Source organism: Globicephala melas, chromosome 2 (genome assembly GCF_963455315.2).
Source record: "Globicephala melas chromosome 2, mGloMel1.2, whole genome shotgun sequence".
In the NCBI taxonomy this organism is placed as follows: Eukaryota; Metazoa; Chordata; class Mammalia; order Artiodactyla; family Delphinidae; genus Globicephala; species Globicephala melas.
Genome location: NC_083315.2, coordinates 145,896,883 through 145,916,165, shown reverse-complemented (window position 1 = coordinate 145,916,165; position 19,283 = coordinate 145,896,883). Strand labels below are relative to the sequence as shown.

Here is a 19,283-nt window from a genome sequence, read left to right as displayed (position 1 = left end):
CTGGGAGGTCTCTTGTGGACCAGTGTCCTGAAGTTGGCTCTCCCACCTCAGAGGCACAGCACTGACTCCTGGCTGCAGCACCAAGAGCCTTTTATCCACACGGCTCAGAATAAAAGGGAGAAAAAGTAAAAAGAAAGAATTAGTAGAAGAAAGAAAGAAAGGAGGGAGGAAGGAGGGAAGGGAGGAAAAAAAGAAAGAAGATAAAGTAAAATAAAATAAAGATAAAATATAATCAAGTTATTAAAATAAAATAATTATTAAGAGAAAAAGAAAAAAAAACGGATAGAACCCTAAGACAAATGGTGGAAGCAAAGCTATACAGACAAAATCTCACACAGAAGCATGCACATACACACTCACAAAAAGAGGAAAAGGGGGAAAAATCATAAATCTTGCTCTCAAAGTCCACCTCCTGAATTTGGGATGATTCGTTGTCTATTCATGTATTCCACAGATGCAGGGTACATCAAGTTGATTGTGGAGCTTTAATCCGCTGCTTCTGAGGCTGCTGGGAGAGATTTCCCTTTCTCTTCTTTGTTCTCACAGCTCCCAGGGGCTCAGCTTTGGATTTGGCCCCGCCTCTGCATGTAGGTCGCTGGAGGGCGTCTGTTCTTCGCTCAGGACGGGGTTAAAGCCGCTGACTCGGGGGCTCTGGCTCACTCAGGCCGCGGGGGAGGGAGGGGCACGGAGTGCGGGGTGAGCCTGTGGCGGCAGAGGCCGGAGTGACGTTGCACCAGCCTGAGGCGCGCCGTGCGTTCTCCCGGGGGAGTTGTCCCTGGATCCCGGCACCCTGGCAGTGGCGGGCTGCACAGGCTCCCCGGAAGGGGGATGTGGAGAGTGACCTGTGCTCGCACACAGGCTTCTTGGTGGCAGCAGCAGCCTTAGCGTCTCATGCCCGTCTCTGGGGTCCACGCTTTTAGCCGCGGCTCGCGCCCGTCTCTGGAGCTCCTTTAAGCAGCGCTCTTAATCCCCTCTCCTCACGCACCAGGAAACAAAGAGGGAAGAAAAAGTCTCTTGCCTCTAAGGCAGGTCCAGACTTTTTCCCGGACTCCCTCCTGGCTAGCCGTGGCGCACTAACCCGCTGCAGGCTGTGTCCACGCCGCCAGCACCAGTCCTCTCCCTGCGCTCCGACGGAAGCACGAGCCTCAGCTCCCAGCCCCGCCCGCCCCGGCCGGGGAGCAGGCAAGCCTCTCGGGCTGGTGAGTGCCGGTCGGCACCTATCCTCTGTGCGGGAATCTCTTCGCTTTGCCCTCCTCACCCGTTGCTGCGCTCTCCTCCACGGCTCCAAAGCTTTCCCCCTCCGCCACCCGCAGTCTCTGCCCGCGAGGGGGCTTCCTAGTGTGTGGAAACCTTTCCTCCTTCACAGCTCCCTCCCGCTGGTGCAGGTCCCGTCCCTATTCTTCTATCTCTGTTTATTCTTTTTTCTTTTGCCCTACCCAGGTATGTGGGGGGTTTCTTGCCTTTTGGGAGGTCTGAGATCTTCTGCCAGCGTTCAGTAGGTGTTCTGTAGGAGTTGTTCTACGTGTAGATGTATTTCTGGTGTATCTGTGGGGAGGAAGGTGATCCCCGCGTCTTACTCTTCCGCCATCTTCCAGGCACTACTAGTTTATTGACAACTACTCTTAGTGCAGTTACTCCATATAGCAACCACTACATAGTTTATAAAGGAGTTTTTCAGATTTTATGTTATTGGATGCTAACAACTACCTTTTGAGATAGAGAGGACAGAATTTATAATCCTTACATTACAGAAGAAGCTGAGGATCAGAGATACACTCACTTGTTTTAGTCCGCATACCAAGTAAGTTATGGAGTTGAATTTGTGGCCAGGTCTTCTGACTTTAATTGACTTCTGCAGAATCTAAAAGGTACAGGAAAAAGGATAAATTTCTATTTGTTGTTAAAGCAGAGACTGTCCAGTTTAGCTTTATGTTTTCCTCAGAATATAATGCAGTGCCTGACACACAGTAAATGATCAATAATTTTTACTGAGTAAGTGGATAGAGGATTACGTAGGTATCCATGGGGCCCAGGTTTAAACTGGTAGTATTGGTACTCAGTTCTTCGGTGATTCCCGTTTATTGCAGCGATGCTTCAAATTATAGATAAGTTCAGTTTGTAAATGTTGTAACCGTAGAAAGGGACTTCATGTCAGTCCAGAAATTCTCATATTAATTGGTGTGGTTCATTTACAATTGAAGTGGCAATAAGCATGGTTATAAACATGCCTATATAATGTGATGGGGGGAATAGACTACACTTGTTTGTTTATAGAAAATTTTGGTAACATTTTTTTCCACTCTCCTTTTTTTTCTTTTTAATTTTTATTGGAGTATAGTTGCTTTACAATGTTGTGTTAGTTTCTACTGTACAGCAAAATGAATCAGCTATACACATACTCTGTTTTGGATTTCCTTCCAATTTAGGTCACCATCCACTCTCCTTTTTTTTTTTTTTTTTTTTTTTTTGTGGTACGCGGGCCTCTCACTGCTGTGGCCGCTCCCGTTGCGGAGCACAGGCTCCGGACGCGCAGGTTCAGCGGCCATGGCTCACGGGCCCAGCCGCTCCGTGGCATGTGGGATCCACCTGGACCGGCGCACGAAACCGTGCCCCCCGCCTCGGCAGGCGGACTCTCAACCACTGCGCCACCAGGGAAGCCCCACTCTCCTTTTTTAATCACTGTTCTGTAGCTTTAAATAAGCAGTAGCAGAGTCCCTTTTCTCCCTAATTACTATGTTGCATTCAGCTGCTTAACACATACTTCCTGTTCCCAGGATCCCCAGAGGCAGCTCTAGTGTTTGGTGAGGATATTGAATTTCATTGAAAGATTTTCTCCAGATAGTTTCTTCCAGTAGTGAGAGAGGCTGGTTGGCCTCAACCACCTTGCTCAAACCTGTCACAGTCTTAAAGTTATTTCAAAGCCTTTTATAATCAAGGTCCACCTACCTTTCCATCTGATCTAAATTAACTACCTCCCATCCCCTTTCCAATACCTCCCACCCACTATGATTCAAATTAAGAGTTTTCTGAGGGAAACCATTTAGTAACATAAAATTTTCATACCCTACCCTTTAAAGAAACTGAAATAGTCATCTTCCAGTGGAAGTTCTTTCTATTATGTATTCTTCTTTTCATTCTCTAGCTATAGGTACACTGTACACGAGGTATGATATTTCAATTAGACATTTCCTGCTGCTTCCTTCTTTGGCCATGTGTTTCCATAAATGATAGATCGATTCGCTACTGCTTATGTTAATATTGTGAGGGTCACTTATAAGCTTTCCTCTCACCTTTTTAAGTATCTGTTTTCTGTTGAAATCAGTAGAAGAGGCTACTGATTATGGCTGTTTTTTCCAGTTGTGCCACCAGATATTTGTTTTTCAATTGTATCCTATCTCCTTTCTCTTTGCACTGTGGCTTTGAATTCTACAGTACCTGACATAAAGAAAGCCCTAGGGAAGTTCCCTTTTCTTTCATTTCTTTTTATTGCATAGATAAAATCCCTATATAAATGGTTTTGTAAAATGAAGTCCTTCCCACAACTTAGTGTTTGGTCCATGGAAAAATTACCTTGGTAGTCAATTTTCGTTCTTTTTTAAATTCAGTTTTATTTTATTGTGGTAAGAACACTTAAATGAGATCTGCTCTCAACAGATTCTTATGTGTCTAATAAGGCTGTTGTTATCTATAAGGCACAATGTTGTACATCAGATTTCCATAACTTCCATCTTGCATAACTGAAATTTTATCCTTGTTTAAAATAATCACGCATTGAAGTGAGGAATAGAATGGTAATTGCCGGGGGCTAGGAAAAGGGGGAAATGGGTAGTTGCTAATCAATAGGTTATCAGTTATCTATAGTGAATAAAACTTGGCAATCACTGTACCCAAGGATGTGGTTATTTGTACTTGAGGTATAAAAGGAAAGAAGAGTGAATTTGGTGATTTAGTCCTGTCATGAAGCATAAGTTACCTTTTTAGTTCCCAGGTTTTCTGCCAACGCCTACAGTACTGCCCCCTCAATTCAAACTAGGAAAAAAAAAAAAAATGAACTCCCAAGGTCATTTCTTCCAAAGCACCACCATCCACAAACTCTCCTGACGTTAGGAGAAGTATTGAGGGGATGGTTTGCTTAAGAATCTCTCTCCTACTAAATAAGGAACCGTTCGTTTGCCGATTAGTTTAAAGCATAGCTTCTTCTAAGCAGGAAAGTCAAGATTTGGGGCCTCTGAATGCCACCAACAGAATCAAAATCAAATGTGAGCAGAAGTACATCTTAAAAGAATCAGCATTATTTTTTCACTGAGCTCAGTATAGATCTTTCTTTTTATATTCACCTAACCATGTTGATCATTGTGTTTGTATTTTTAGTCCTGCCTGGTCTGAGTGGGCAACTCTCGGTACTCTTGACCTCTGTTGGTGATACTAATCATTTACCTTGCCCATGACTAGCCACCAGCTACATCACAGTCTTAACTTCCCCGCCTCCTACCCCCCCACTCCCCAACCCCCACCCTTGCCACATGGCCTTTCCTTTCTCCTTCTCCTCTTCTCTAATCCCTTTCCTTCTTCTTCACCCCTATCTCCTTTACAACTCCTCCATGATTTTCTTAGGGCTGGGCTTCAACATCGTCGGTGGCACAGATCAGCAGTATGTCTCCAATGACAGTGGCATCTTCGTCAGCCGCATCAAAGAGAACGGGGCTGCAGCCCTGGATGGGCGGCTCCAGGAGGGTGATAAGATCCTCTCGGTGAGAACTGGCTTCCACCTCCTTCACTGTCCCTGGCTCCCTAGACCCTAGTCCCTACCCCCAACTCCTTCCTTGGGAAGATTCCTGCCTGCCCTTTTGGATCAGGAAATACAGTAAGGAAAACTTGAGAATGGGTTAAGATTAAAGTATAGTATGTAGTTAGAAACTATGCAGTTTAATATTTTGACAGATAACTGCATTCTCTCCAGAACACTGGGAACTAGGTTCTATGGTGAAGAAGGACTTGAAAATTCAAATACAGGGGTTAAGAAGAGAGCCATATTACTCAAAAAGTTTTGGTTAAATGTAAATTATTGAAAAATGAGAATGGTTAGAAAGTTTTGAGCACTCTGTGCCAAGCAGTATGCTGAGAACTTTAAACTTATTTAATATTGTAGTAACCCTATGAAGTGGTACAATTATTATGCCTGTTTTGCAGCTAAGGAAGCTGAGGCTTGGTGAGGTCAAACAGCTTGCTCAAGGTCATTCAACTAGTGTATGGCAGAGGACTTGGTCTGTGAATTTGGAACCTCTACTCTTAACCCATATACTATATTGCCTCCTAAAAGATAAGTGAGGAGCTAGGGTTCGTTATCCTAAACAGAAAGTTGCATGGTTATTTAATAATAGAGTTTATGTATGGTTCTGTATAAAAACTGAAATTAGTCTTTTCTATTAAGGGTAGAATTAGGGAACAAAAAGACATAAACCTCAGTGTGAGAGAATTTATTAGACACAAGCCAAGATAAGGAGCCTTTCTTATGTGAGCCATCACCTCAGAGAGAAAAGAAATTATTTGAAGGCCACTCAAGTTTCTTAAAAAGGTATGGTAGGAGATAAATGTTAATGAAAAGAAAAGTAGATATCTAAGAAACTGAGCTCATTTGTCTTTAAAATTTTTAGCGAAGAGGACTTGACTATCAAAATAAAAGAATTATTACAAAGATCTCTACAAGATATAAAACACTACAAATATATGTACGACATTGATTCAAGGTTATGTTCTAGCCAATTAAGGAAAAAGTATGTGAAAGAAGAGAGGAAGAAATGCCAGGCAAAGAAAAGGCAAAAATATAAGACAGGTAACGGAGAGAAAAAAAAGACGACAGAAAGAGAAAAAGATGGAGCTTATGCAAGAGGAAAAGGCCAGCATATTCTCTATTCTATCTAGGGCTATATTCCCTGACTCCAGTTTCCCTGCCAAGAGTTTGCTCCAAAATTCAAATTCTAGATCCTGTTTCTTAAGAAATATTGCCTCACCATCCTATTTCCACTGTATCCTTAAGTGAACTTGTTAGGTATTAACCATTAAATTGTTCCATCTATTCTTGAGCTCACTTTATCTCTTTGATATACTTAAGTACTCACTTATAATTGGCTTTGGAATCTCTGTAAAATGATGCTAAATTATTTATTAGCCTATATTCTCATTTATTCTTTACGGGATTCCCTAGTTTCCTCACATGGTTATTTTTCCATGTTGTAAAATTTGCTCCAACTCTTTCTTTTAACTGTTGCCAGATAATCAGACTAATAATATGTCCTTTCCTTAGTGCATATCCATTTTGGGTAACTAATAGAAGTATCATTAAGTGGTCTAGATTTCAGGTGAGTTATTAATGACTATTAATTTAATCTTTCCATTTCTCCCTAAATAATGCCCATGTTTTATCTTAATTTCAAGTTCTAAAATTAAATAACTGCATGATTTATCATGCAGTTTCTCCTTTCTCATCAAAAGTGAAATTTAATTTTTTGTGATCACTGTGGATGAATGTAAATGATTTTTAAGACCCTGTTGTATCTGACAACCATGAAACAAAAACAGATATTACCAATAGAAGAAAAGATCTGAAGTTGAGATGAGGGTTGGAGAGTCCTTACCCAAAGTTCATTTGTATGTGTGTGTGATGGTGAGAATGCTTTAATATTTATATAGGCTATCAGAGAACCTGGGAAAATTATATTTTTGTAAAAAAATAAACTATGTAGGTTTCTCATTTCTCCTGTGTGTCTACCTAAATGAAGGGAGGTAGATAGTCAAGAATAGTCAATTCTCAGTGAACTCTACATGTTTAATGAAACTTATAACTTCAGGGTGATGTAGCTGATTATAGGATACAGATTAATGTTCCATTTTGACCAAACCTGTTATATAACAGAATGGCATGGATTGGGCCATTAGTCAGCTGCATTTCCTATTCTCTTCAAACAGAATTCTTACTTTGGTGAATAAAAGAGTTGAGTAGTCATCAACATATATTAACTATTGTATTTGATGGCCTGCAGAGCACTGCCAGGTGCCATGGAAAATTAAAAGAAAATGAAAGACCAGTCTGTGGTCTTAGATCAATGGGGAAGACCCACCAGAAACCCTCATCCAATCAGCTACAGAGACGTTGAAATATACAGAGTCCTTTAGACCAAGTACCTTTAAGGAAGAGTCTTTGTCTTCTCATCTCTATCTGCAGCATGTAGGCCTGTAGCTGGAACAGAGTAAGCATCTAGTAAATTATTTGCTCTGTGAATGAATTATAACTTTTTTGGTTTGGCTTGATTAATTGGAGCTAGATAATCTATTTTTTTTCTTCCTTCAACTTTAATGGAAAGAGAGGACCCCTCCCCCCAAATTGTAATTCACTTCAAGATTTTGGGGGAAAATGAAAATATCCAGAGTATAATCTGAGGTCAGTGCTTATTAAATTGAGCCCATTCTTTCTATATTTTATACACCTGTATTTGTATTATCCTATATAGTTAGTGCTCCAGTAACTCTTACATTATCCTAAGATAATGTTAGATTATCCTAAGGCAATCCAAAATTATTTATCATCCAAGAAAACATATTTTAACTCAGTTTACTCCTTTCCTAAGGCAAGAAATAGGAAACTCATAGATTGATAACAACCACAGTTAAAGCAAAAAATTGTATGACTCCCCATCAGTTAACTAGAATACCACAATCCCAACACTCTGAACATTCAGTTAACAAAATTTTCTAGCATGTTGCAAATCTGTCATATCTCAAGTTTAATATAACTTATAATATCATGAGTTAAGGAAACTGAAGTAGCAAGTTTAGCAGTATTCTAAAATTTCTCAGTTGAATGAATAGCTCTTGATAGTAAAAGTGAGGTCCAAGGAATCTGGCCTTCGCCTGGGAGCTGATTACAAATGCAGAGTCTCAGGAAGCTCCTCAGACCCAGACCCACTCAGATAAAAATCTGCATTATAACAGATCCTTGGGTAAGCCCATGAATAAAGTTTGAGAAGCACTGCTGTAGGCAAGTGTCTTTCAGACATTTTGAATTATGACCCGTAATAGGAAATACATGCACACACACATAACTGAAGCAAAGTTTAGCAAAATAATACCTATTTCTTCTATATATGATGCATTCTAATATTTTGTGTTTTCTTCTAATTTCACTTACTTAAAATTAAATACTGGTCTTGACCCACTGGATTGACTTCACTATCTTTTGGAATGGGTCAACAGACTTATATTTGAAAAATCACTACTCAGTAAATGGAAAATCACTGATGGAATCTGTGGATTAAGTAGGCTGGGTGTGGAGAAGACTCAGGCAGTTTAGGTTAAAGCTAACTCAAACTTCACCAGATTGCTAGGATGGGACCTAATAATTTGCACTTTTAACAAGTTCCCAAGTTAATGCTGCTGGTCCTGGGACCATACTTTGAGAACCTCTGGTCTATATTAGTAAGGATGGTGATAAAGAGAAAGTGGATTCCACATATATTTAGGGGTAAAAATCTACAGAACTTGGAGGTTAGTCAGTATGAGCTGGAATCTGTAAAAGCAGTTAGAGGAGGTAAATATTGGAAAGCAAATTTGGCTTTGGAGTAGAGAGATATATTGTCAATTGAAAAAGAATCATCATTTGTTTTATAGAGCTGGTTTACCTCCAGCATACTTGACAAAGGATGAGAAATGGTTCTTTAAAAAAGAAACTCCCTTTGCATTTCTAAAAGGCCTCTTTTTTTTTTTTTTTTTTTAAGCAATTAGAGTAACTGACCTCATACATTAGGATACCTTTAGAATTAACTAGGAGGGTTGAAAGGTATAATTGGCCTGTGCTCCTTTGCCTGATGTCACCCAATGTCTTTCTTCCCTGCTAGCAAAAGTAAACTCACATGAGGACCAAGATTACACACTGAGTCATTGGCAGCTAGAGCTGCTATTAGAGTCTAGGCCTTTCAGCTTTGTGTAATATCAATAAATGTCACCCAGGCTTTGTGTAGTTATGGCTTTTGCAGAGTATACTCTGCAGCCAAACCTCAGGAAATCGTGTGGCATTTATTATCCTCAAATGTTGTTCAGAGCAGTATTCAGGTACTATAGGGGTGATAATGATGAGTTGAGATCCAGCCTAAGTTATTTACAGTCCAACGTAAAGTGTTACAAGACAGTTCAGTTTGAGCTTTAAGATAGTTACATAGTATGGAGATTCAGGAAGTAAATCATTCACATCTAGTGCAGTTATCTAGAAAGGCCTTGTCAATGAAGTGGCACTTAACTAAATTGCTTTTTTAATGTGAATGCCACTTCAATATATAAAATGAATAAAAATACTAACATATAAACACCATGTGTCTTCATACAACTAAATTTTTTTAAACGTATAGTATAACACATAAAACTGAAACTCCAAAACCAATAAAAATTTAATTTACAACATTAATGTGATGGATAGTGATAGGCTGCAGAAATAAAATTCTTGCTTACAATGTAAATTTCTAAAGTTTAGTGTTGTTAGTGAAGGTTTGGGGGCTGGGCTGCTTGAGTTTGAATCCTAGCTTTGCTACCTCCATTCTGTATGTCCATGGAAAGGTTGCATAGCCTCTCTAGTTTTATTACTTATAAAATGGGGTTCCAAACTTATAGGACTATTGTGAAGATTAAATAAGTTAGTACATGTAAAATGGATAGACAGCTCCAGACATGATAATAAATATACAGTGATTCCCGGCTATTAAAACTGACGGCTACAGCAAAGATTATTTTGAGCTCAGTATTCCTGTCATTGAATGTCATGTAGTGACTCAGTTTTCCCACTTGGATTCATATCATTATGAAACTTGGCTCTGTCATGGAGCTATGACATCTTTGGCATTTGTTGACAAGACTGCATCACTAACTTATTTGTCTGCCTCTGAGAGAAAATACCTATTTCTTTACAATGAGAAATGCAGTTACCCTATGGGCAAGTTTAGTTACGTGAGTATTCCCACTACCATCAGCAATCTCATACCTATTCTCTCTCTACCAGGAATTAACTAGAAAACTGAGTCTGAGAATTCACTGTGATGGTTCTAGAAATTCTGCAGTTCTTTCCCTTTGACAAATCTACCGGCCAGAAAACCAAGACATAATCAGAAGGTGGCTTGGTAGCATGAAATCACAGTCTATCAACTAGAAAACCCTGTATTCATTTCTACACTATATAGGTAGCATGACTAATCGTATTTAAGATCAGTCTTGGGAGATAAATAGAATTTTTTAAAAGGGAAAGGTATTCAGATGATGGGTATAGCTTGAGCCCAGGTATGAAGGTAAGAATATATGTTTTATGTCCCAGGATCAGTGAGTTGTGTGATTTAGCTAAAGCATAGGATGTATGAAAGGGTAATGAAAGATTAAACTGGAAAGGTAGGTTTCCAGTCCTTCATTTCCTGGAGGACTTTGCATATCAGAATGAGAAATCAGGCATGCACGCTTTCCTCCCCTGCTCCCAGTTTTGTGTTTGTTTTTGAGCAATAAAGTGGCATGAACAGAATTATACTTCAGGAAGATTGATCTGGAGACGTAATGTTTGAATAGGTTAGAATGAGGGAGGACCCAGAGGAAAGTAAATTAGAGAGAAGGCGATCCCAGTAGTTCAACTAAGAGTATTCATAACCTAAAGAGAGGGGCAATAGAAAGAAAATAACATATGAGTAATGTTATTATGTTAGACTACAGGAGTTGCCAATATATTGTATGTAAAGATTGACAGAGAGAGTTTTTAAATATTACCAAAATTTTAGTCTGAAGGAATGGTAGTGTCAATAAGAAAGAAGTCAGGATAGTTTGGTTTTGTGGGAAATAAAAAAGAGGCTTTGGATATGTTGAGTTGGGATCTTAACAGAATATGCCCCAGCTGGCAGAATAGGTACCCAGCAGGAAACCGGCAAATCCAGAAGTAGAAGTAGGGATGAAAATGTGGGAGTTGTCTAGCAGATTATAGTTGAAATTGTGAAAATTCACCATGGGAGAGAAGAGGACAAAGGACTATTGATACTGAGGAATATTTACTTACCTTAAGAAGGAAGGAAGGGATACAGAACAGTGCAAGAACTAAGAGATCCAAGTGTTCATAAGCTAAGACAAGAGAGAACTGCAGAAGGGAGGAGGTGGTCTGAACACTGAAAAAGGGCTATAGGATTTGGTGGTTGGAAGTTACTGCTGACCTGCAGGGGCAGCATGTTCTTCCCTGCCCCCCCCCCCCACCTCATATACTAAGAACACAAGGAAATAGAGGGAGCGGATGGTGAGGAAGTGGAGACAGTGCATGAAACAGTTCTTTCAAAAAGATTGGCAAAGAAAGAGGAGAGAAAGAAGATGGGAAGAGGGTGATGGTGGGTTCCAAGGAATACTTGTGTGTGTGTGTGTTTTAATAGATGAGGGTAACTTTAGTTAAGAAGGAGCAGAGAACAGTAATACTTAAGGAGTCAAGAGGGTAAGTGACTGCTTAAGTTCTGTCAGGAGGCTGGAAGGAACATGATCAAGAGCACTAGTAAATGGGTTAGCCTAGATAAAGGACTCTAATTCAGAAGTAAGGGGGAAGCAGCACTAAGAGAGATCAGGGAACTGAGGGGAAAGGAAAGAAAGTGGAGAGAAGTGTTTGTCAGAAGTTCTCAGTATTCTCAAGAAAGATAAGGCAAAGGAATCTGCTGAGAAGAGAGATGTGATTGGAGTTGGAGTTTGATGGTAGGAAAGGTCTTGGAACAGCTACCACTGCATATTTATTAGGGAGTTCACCAGATGAGAAGGGTTGTAAGGATGCAGCAGGAGCCAGCTAGTATGCGTCTGTGGTAGAGAATGTGACTGTGTATCTTTCTCTAGGAATATTAAACACACTGATGACAAGGAAAGTAAATGCAGTGTGTTGCCCAGGACTGGAAAGCTGGCAGAAGATCGTGGGGATGAGGGATTCTAATAGTTTTCCAAGTGCTTTTTTGAAATAATAGGAACTCCTAGATGTGTAAAATGCTTTGATGAGGATAAAGGGGGAATTCACAGAGGTATAGGAAGTATGAAGAAAGTAGAAATTGTTTTTTTTTAAGAATTTGAGATATTGGAGCTGTAGCATGCCTAATGTTGAAGTTGAAGGCTTATGCCAATTGGCGATTAGAATGGAATAGAGCAGGAATTCTTCACTTTGGAAAGGTAGACAGTTTATAAGGCCAAAGTGTTGATAGATTAATTCACAAGGATATTGGCAGGAAATAGCGTGGAGGGACAATTTTGAACCTCTTGGAGAAGGAAAACTGTGACAAGGAAGATGAGAAGGTTGAATAAGTCAGTGACTCGATCTTCAGCTGAGGAAAGAATAGCTGGTGAGTCAAGGTGGAGGAATAATCGTGCAGAAGGAGCAGTAAAAGGCCAGGGCACTTTAGTCTTCCTTCCAGGATATAAAACCCCTATAGCCCTAGCTTCTACACTTACTATGACTTTAGGTAAATTACGTAGCCTTGCTAAGCTTCAGTTTTTTCATCTGTGAAAACAAGATAAAAATAGTGTCTACCTCATAGGATTATTGTGATTACTCAGTGAGATAATGTATGTAAAACATATAGCACAGAACCTACCAAATATATTAGATGTTCTTGCTGCCGTTGCTGACATTGACATGTATGAAAGATACGTAGGTTTTGCATAAAGTACGCTATGCTGTGTCACTGATTGCAGCATAGAATAGATACCACTTGTGGCCAGTGTCACTCCTGACACTGAGCAGTGTTAATACCAGAGTCCTTCACATCTCTCACCTTTAAGTAGTAGGACTCACCTTCACCAAAACATTTTAGAAGTTTGTATCATCACAGAAATACGGTTTTTAGTAAATTTGAGGAGGATAGGGATATCCATGGAGTCAAGGGAAATTGTTCAAAAGAAAACAAGAACAATAGAAGGAGCTAGTAGATTTGTACCACATCAAACTAAATTGTGGAAGAGCTTCTCAGAGTTGTATTTCTAGAGCTGAAGCTGGCCATGCCAGGGATTAGACATACAAAGGATAGAGTGATAACCTGGGAGACCATGTTAGCTGTAGGGAAGCAGGCTGATGCTCGTGGAAGACATACAAATACAGTAACAGAATCCCAAGTGTCAAAACAGGGCAGGCAGTAGGAGCTCAGAAAAAGGAGAGATTCCTTTTGTTGTTGTTGTTGTTGTTGTAAACTTAGGTACTCTTCAGATGGCCCATGTAACCTCAGTTCTAGGAAAACATAGCTTCAAAAATGAAAAAAGTTACTCTGAGTTCTAAGTAACTTTACCCCTTCTTCTAGCCCTTGGGATTTGCTCTGTAGGAGTTTGTTTTTTAAATCTTTGGTCACATGAAAGTAAATCTTTGACTTATGAGAGTTCACATTCTACGTCTCTTACTACTTTTCCTTGCTGTTTTTGGCAGATAAACGGCCAAGACCTAAAGAACCTGCTGCACCAGGATGCTGTAGACCTCTTTCGTAATGCAGGCTATGCTGTGTCGCTGAGAGTGCAGCACAGGGTAGGTGTCATTTGCTGCCGCCAGGCTTTTGTAACGTTGTGAATAAACCATGTGGTGTAATTTTCAGTAGTGTGTTTGGCTTTTTTCCTTTCACTGTCATTCTTTTGAAAAACCTGTCTGGCACAGGCAGGGGTCTTCTGAGACTTCTGCTTATCATTAAAGGAAATTTATAACAGTATGTTTGCAACCCAGGTCCTGGCTTCAAGGTAATGTGCCCTAAAGATAAAGCTTGACAACCAAATTAAAATAAATGGGGAAAAATACAACCAGAATCAATTTTATTTCTTACTAGGGAAGGAAATATATGTCTGCCCTTGAACATTCTTATTTATGAAACTCTAAGTGCAACGATGGTGGGTTTTTTGATACCCACTATGTGCTTTTCCTTATCACCACAACGAACCCTTTTCTTATCAACTTGGGGATCCTCTTGACCAAAGTTCTAGTGCTCAAAGGGGAGCTCCAGGAAAAAGGAAATGGGATTCAGAATTCAGTCAAGTTAGCACCTATTCTACATCCATTCCTTAGTTCCTAGTGTTTTATAATTTGGATAATGAGAAGAGAAGCCTGAGTGGACATAATTCCTCCCATAGCACGAAGGACTTTGGAATGCATTTACAACACAGTTTAGTTGTACCTTTAAAGTTACTCCCTCTTGAACTGATGCTGTCTTTGCTTCATTAACTCCTGAGCGAGACTTCAAAGTTCAACAGGAGATAGTTGAAAAAAAGTGGAGAGGGCAAGGCACGAAAGATATCTGAGAAAACAGCTGGGGTTGCAAGCAGAATCTCAGCGTGCTGGATTAGAAAACAGGTTGATAGGAGACATTGTTATTCAGCTGCTTCTGCCTTGGCTCTTCTTTGTTTCGAAAGCATGGGAGAATGTATGCAATAGGTAAAGGCAAGCAAATATAGGCATACGCTTTAGATACGATTAGAGTTCTTTTTGAAGGCATGTGAGAAGTGATTTCCAAGGTTCATTTTTTAGGAAACTTCCATGAATAACTCCAAACAAAACAGATTCTTCTGGTCAAGGAATTGGCCTAGCCCTAAAAACCATGTCTTTCTACTGAGTGTGTTCTCTCAGGACATCTCATCAGGAAATGAATGAAAGATGTAGAGGTGGGATAGAGGATAGAAAAGGTAGTTTGTTCAGTCTTGTCTTTCAGATTGAGGGCATCAGAGTTTCATGGATTGTAATGAGGAGATTAAATCTAATTAAAGATGGCATCACAGTTGCTGCCACTTACCTATTAAAAGTTAATGTTAATCTAATTCGAAAAGATACATGTACCCCAATGTTCATAGCACTATTTACAATAGCCAGGACATGGAAGCAACCTAAGTGTCCAGATGAATGGATAAAGAAGATGGGTGTGTGTGTGTGTGTGTGTGTGTGTGTGTGTGTGTGTGTAATGGAATATTACTCAGCTGTAAAAAAAGAATGAAATATTGCCATTTGCAGGAACATGGATGGACTTAGAGATTATCATATTAAGTGAAGTAAGTCAGACAAAGACAAATACTGTATGATATCACTTATATGTGGAATCTTAAAAAGTGATACAAATGAACTTATTTATGAAACAGAAATAGACTCATAGACATAGAAAACAAACTTATGGTTACCAGAGGGGATAGTGGGGGCAGAGGGGGGAGAGATAAATTAGGAGTTTGGGATTAGCATATACACAGTACTATGTATAAAATAGATAAACAAGAACCTACTGTATAGCACAGGGAACTATATTCAATATCGTGTAATAACTATAATGGAAAAGAATCTGAAAAAGAATATGTATATAAGTGAATCGCCTTGCTGTACACCTGAAACTAACACAACATTGTAAATTAACTAAACTTCAGTTTTAAAAAACGGTTTAAAAAAAAGGTAATGTTAAGAAAGGCTACCTTTTACAAAATTGATTGAAATAAAGAAAGACCACCAGCCTCAAAATGGAATGCTTAGGCAATGAAAAATTATAACTGTTAGGATATGATTTATTTTTACTTATTTACCTTTGAGTCTTTTACTTCCGTTCCATATAGGTTTCACCTTTATCTTTGCCTAGTATTACAGAATAGGGGATGAAGGACAGGACCCCACCTTCGGAAGGAGTGGGTACCTTTTGGGAATTGGAAGTATTTCTAAATAATGGCATTGCACCTGTGTTAACATTGCTCAGATCTGCTCTTATTGCACTCTGATGACTGATAATCTTTCTAGAAAGATGGACACACCCTGCCCCTGGCCAGTAATTTCCAGGCTCCCTATAGGATCAACAGGCTTCACCTCATATCTTCATTTTCCTGGTATGATACACATATAGCTTGGTGGAGACAGTACAGAAATAGAAAGAGGTTATTTCAGGGGTCCCTTTAGGTCAGTAGCACAGCAAGGTTAAATGCCTCCCCATCAGATTTATTTTGTTTCCAAAGAATTGGTGAGATTGTTGTATCAACTCAGGACAAACAGAGAGGACTCCTGTTCGATAGTGCTTGGGGTTTGCAGCTTTGGGTGGTATAGAGACTGTAGACCCAGGTAATGTGTCAACTTGGACATTTCAGTTGTGGTAAACACACATTGGTCACTACAGTTAACATTTTTCTTCCCCTTCCAGTTACAGGTGCAGAATGGGCCTCTAGGACATCACGGTGAAGGGGAGCCAAGTGGTATTCCCATAACTGTGGTGCTGGTGCCCGTGTTTGCCCTCATCATGGTAGCAGCCTGGGCCTTCATGAGATACCGGCAACGACTTTGAAAGGCTTACTTTCTTCCAGTGCTCCTGGAGAAGAAGATACATTTCTCTCTTTCTCTCACCCTCCTCCCCTGCCATTCTCCCATAACTTTCCCTCTCTCTACATAGCCAACACACAATTTAAAGAGACTGCTACCCAACCAGAACCTTGCTGCTCAAAATCTCTAAATCCTCATACTCTGGTGGGAGAGTAAAGGCATTGTTTGAAGGAATGCTGAAAGAAGGACTTGCTTAGAACAAATGAAGAGTTATATATTTTACTAGGACCACCAATAGAAGTTCAGCTGCAACCCAGAGAGGGAGAGGTCCAGTCTTCCCATCACCATGCGTGATTCCTTTTTTCTTACCTGGCATGTGTCAAAGATCAGCTGTAATAAGAGGAAGAAAGGATTTTTCTCTTTAATGATCTTCATTGGGAAGTTTTTGTGTCCTTTATTTAATTTCTAACTACCTACTTGGGCACCTACTTTGTATCAAACAGAGGTGAATGAAGAGAGAATTTCTACTTTTTTAAGAGAGCAAAAAAAATACACACACACACACATACATACACATATTCATATATGATAGTATAATAGTGATGCCTTATGGAGAATTAAAGAGAAATAACTCTGGTTTCTGGGTTTCTGATGTAAGAATTAAGGGATAATCTTAATTGAAGAATTCGATACATAGCAGGAGTGAGAGAGTGAGCCTTAAGAGAGGATGCAGCTAATTAAAAATCTTAGAACAATATTTCCTCTCATAATAGCTGCGGTGAAGTTGAGGTAAAATGACATAATCCAGCTTTGTGCAAGTCAGTCTGTTTAAAAAACTCGGGAGATGTAAATATAAACCTTACTAATCTCTGGGCTACCCTAGTGACTGTTTTGGTACCTTACAGACCTGATAAAGGATCAGCTGGAATGACTGTGGTCAGAGCTATAACTATGACGATGGGGCCAAACCAACCCAGTGAAAAAACTCAGGCTATCTACCAGTCTTGTTTCGACTAACAGGCAAAATCTGAGAAAGGGACTGCTGCCAGCAGGATGGGCATGAAATCAGCTCTGCTTCAATTCAGTTAAGTTGAAGGGATTTGGATTGCTACTGTTTTTTGAAAGGTTCTGAACACTGGTTATGGCTTTTAATGAATAAATCATTTTGCGGGGAAGGCTTAGAAAAGAGTTTTGTTTGTTTTAGCGGCTAGGGAAGTTTGGTGGATGTTTCAAGGAGAAGCCTTACGGATGAATGGATGTTAGGGAATACCAAGGAGATAAATGAGGTGGGAACCCTCCTGTTCGTGTGGTATTGAAGGTTGGTTTTAAAGCGCTAAGGAGAGCTGAACCAAGACTAATTTTCTGGCTTAAAGAAAATCATTTCCATCCTCTAAATATACTGGCCAGGCTATAGGCTTTATATAATCTTGACAGCAAGAGTATGAAGACTTTCCCTCAGGCAGTCAGTTGTGTCCAATTTTTAGCATGGACCATCTGGTAAGAATTTTATAAATGTTGATTGGACATCAGCTTTGTTATGACTTTTACAAAGAAGCAAAATACTTAGCCTCCATTCCTAAAGGGTTTTTTTTTTTTTTGGTTCCAGTTGGGAATAGAACACCTTTACACATAAAATAATAAACAATTACCTCCATAGGCAAGGCAATGTAAGTTAGTGTCAAATTTATATTGCAAACCAAAGGGAACGGTTACTGAGAATAGAGGCACTTGAGAAAGTTGCATGGAGGAAGGGAACAAGTTAAGGACCCTTGAGGAGCTCACAGTCAAGAGAATTCATAAATAGATGAGAAGTTAAAAGTATATCATCAGGTTAAGTAATAGTTGAGAACAATAATAAAAGAAATGGTACTTTTCAGAGTATGATGCAGCTACAAAGACGTGCAGACACATTTTCTTTTTTTTTTTTTAGGAATTCAGAAAAAGAAAGCTGTCACGTAATGGCATCAGGCCAGAGTGGAAAGGGAAGGCTTTTAAAAATAAAAACCCCAGTTAAGACCTTGCCTCTGGGTCACCTATTGGTATAAGAAGAAACTTGCTGTAAACAATCCTAAGAGGATTTCTGCCTTCAGACCTGAACTGTTCAGTACCTCTGAGACTCACTTAGACAACTGCATTCAGTATTCCAGTTCTCACCTCAACCAGCCCCTCTGTGGAGGCACAACCTCGGGTGCCCTCCCTGTATCTGGAGGAATGTGCAGCAGCTTCTGCAGTGGGCCTGCTTTCCTCCCAGGATTCCTTTCGGGGTTTGGACATTAACTCCTGAGAGGACCTTGAGACATACAAAAGGAAGCAAATGGCAAGCAGGAAGGAAAGCTATTTTGTTTTTTGTTTGTTGGTATATGTAAATAAAAACACCTATCCCATCATTGGTAGAGGTTTTGCTTTGGTTGATAATAGGGATTCCAATGCACTTTAATAATTCAGGTTTTCTCTGGAATTAAATAGCATTTAAAGATCAATATAGTAAAGGTTTAGGCAAGTATGCTACTTCAATTATATTCTTATTTCTGATTCTCTAGAAAATTAAATTATTATCATAGATGAAGTATTGGAGTCCATTGTAGGTCATTAAAAAATGCATCCTATTTATAGATTGACTAACATTTCTATCACTTTATCGATTGTAGGTAATATTCTTCCCACCTAAATTACTATGTTCAAAGTTTTAAAAATTGAATGAAAATCTTTTTTAAGACATTTACTTAAAACACTTTGCTACATTTATCATCCTATATTATACATACAATTCTAATAAGACATTGTTTGCTTCAGTCGTCTCTCTTTTCCTGCCAAGTTTTAACCAATGCTATTGATTTAACTTAATCACACCATCTAGAATGTATAATAGAAAAAGGAAATTAATACCTGTTACTACATTCTGTGCCAGGTACTAAACTAAACCCTGATTGGTAACACTGTTTCTTCATGCCTCACAACTCTGAAGTCTAAGTATTGTTAAAAAGACACTAAAGAAAAGAGAATAAAT

General features: G+C 39.5%; 1 protein-coding gene across 4 annotated transcripts in view; it reads left to right on the top strand.

Annotated features, from left to right (window-relative positions):
* Positions 1 to 18,663, top strand: part of SYNJ2BP (synaptojanin 2 binding protein) — an 88,260-nt gene extending 69,597 nt beyond the window's left edge. The window contains exons 3-6 of one of the 4 annotated variants that reach the window (XR_009563154.2): positions 4,615 to 4,751; positions 13,445 to 13,540; positions 16,161 to 16,781; positions 18,207 to 18,663. Coding sequence is in view for 1 of the 4 variants with exons in the window: in XM_060294960.2 (XP_060150943.1) it covers positions 4,615 to 4,751; positions 13,445 to 13,540; positions 16,161 to 16,301 (374 nt within the window). In the remaining 3 variants the exon portion in view is untranslated. Of the gene's footprint in view, positions 1 to 4,614; positions 4,752 to 13,444; positions 13,541 to 16,160 lie in introns of those variants that run through there. The other 3 variants (XR_009563153.2, XM_060294960.2, XR_011377263.1) reach the window with 3 other exon arrangements.
* The last annotated feature ends 620 nt before the right edge of the window (positions 18,664 to 19,283 follow it).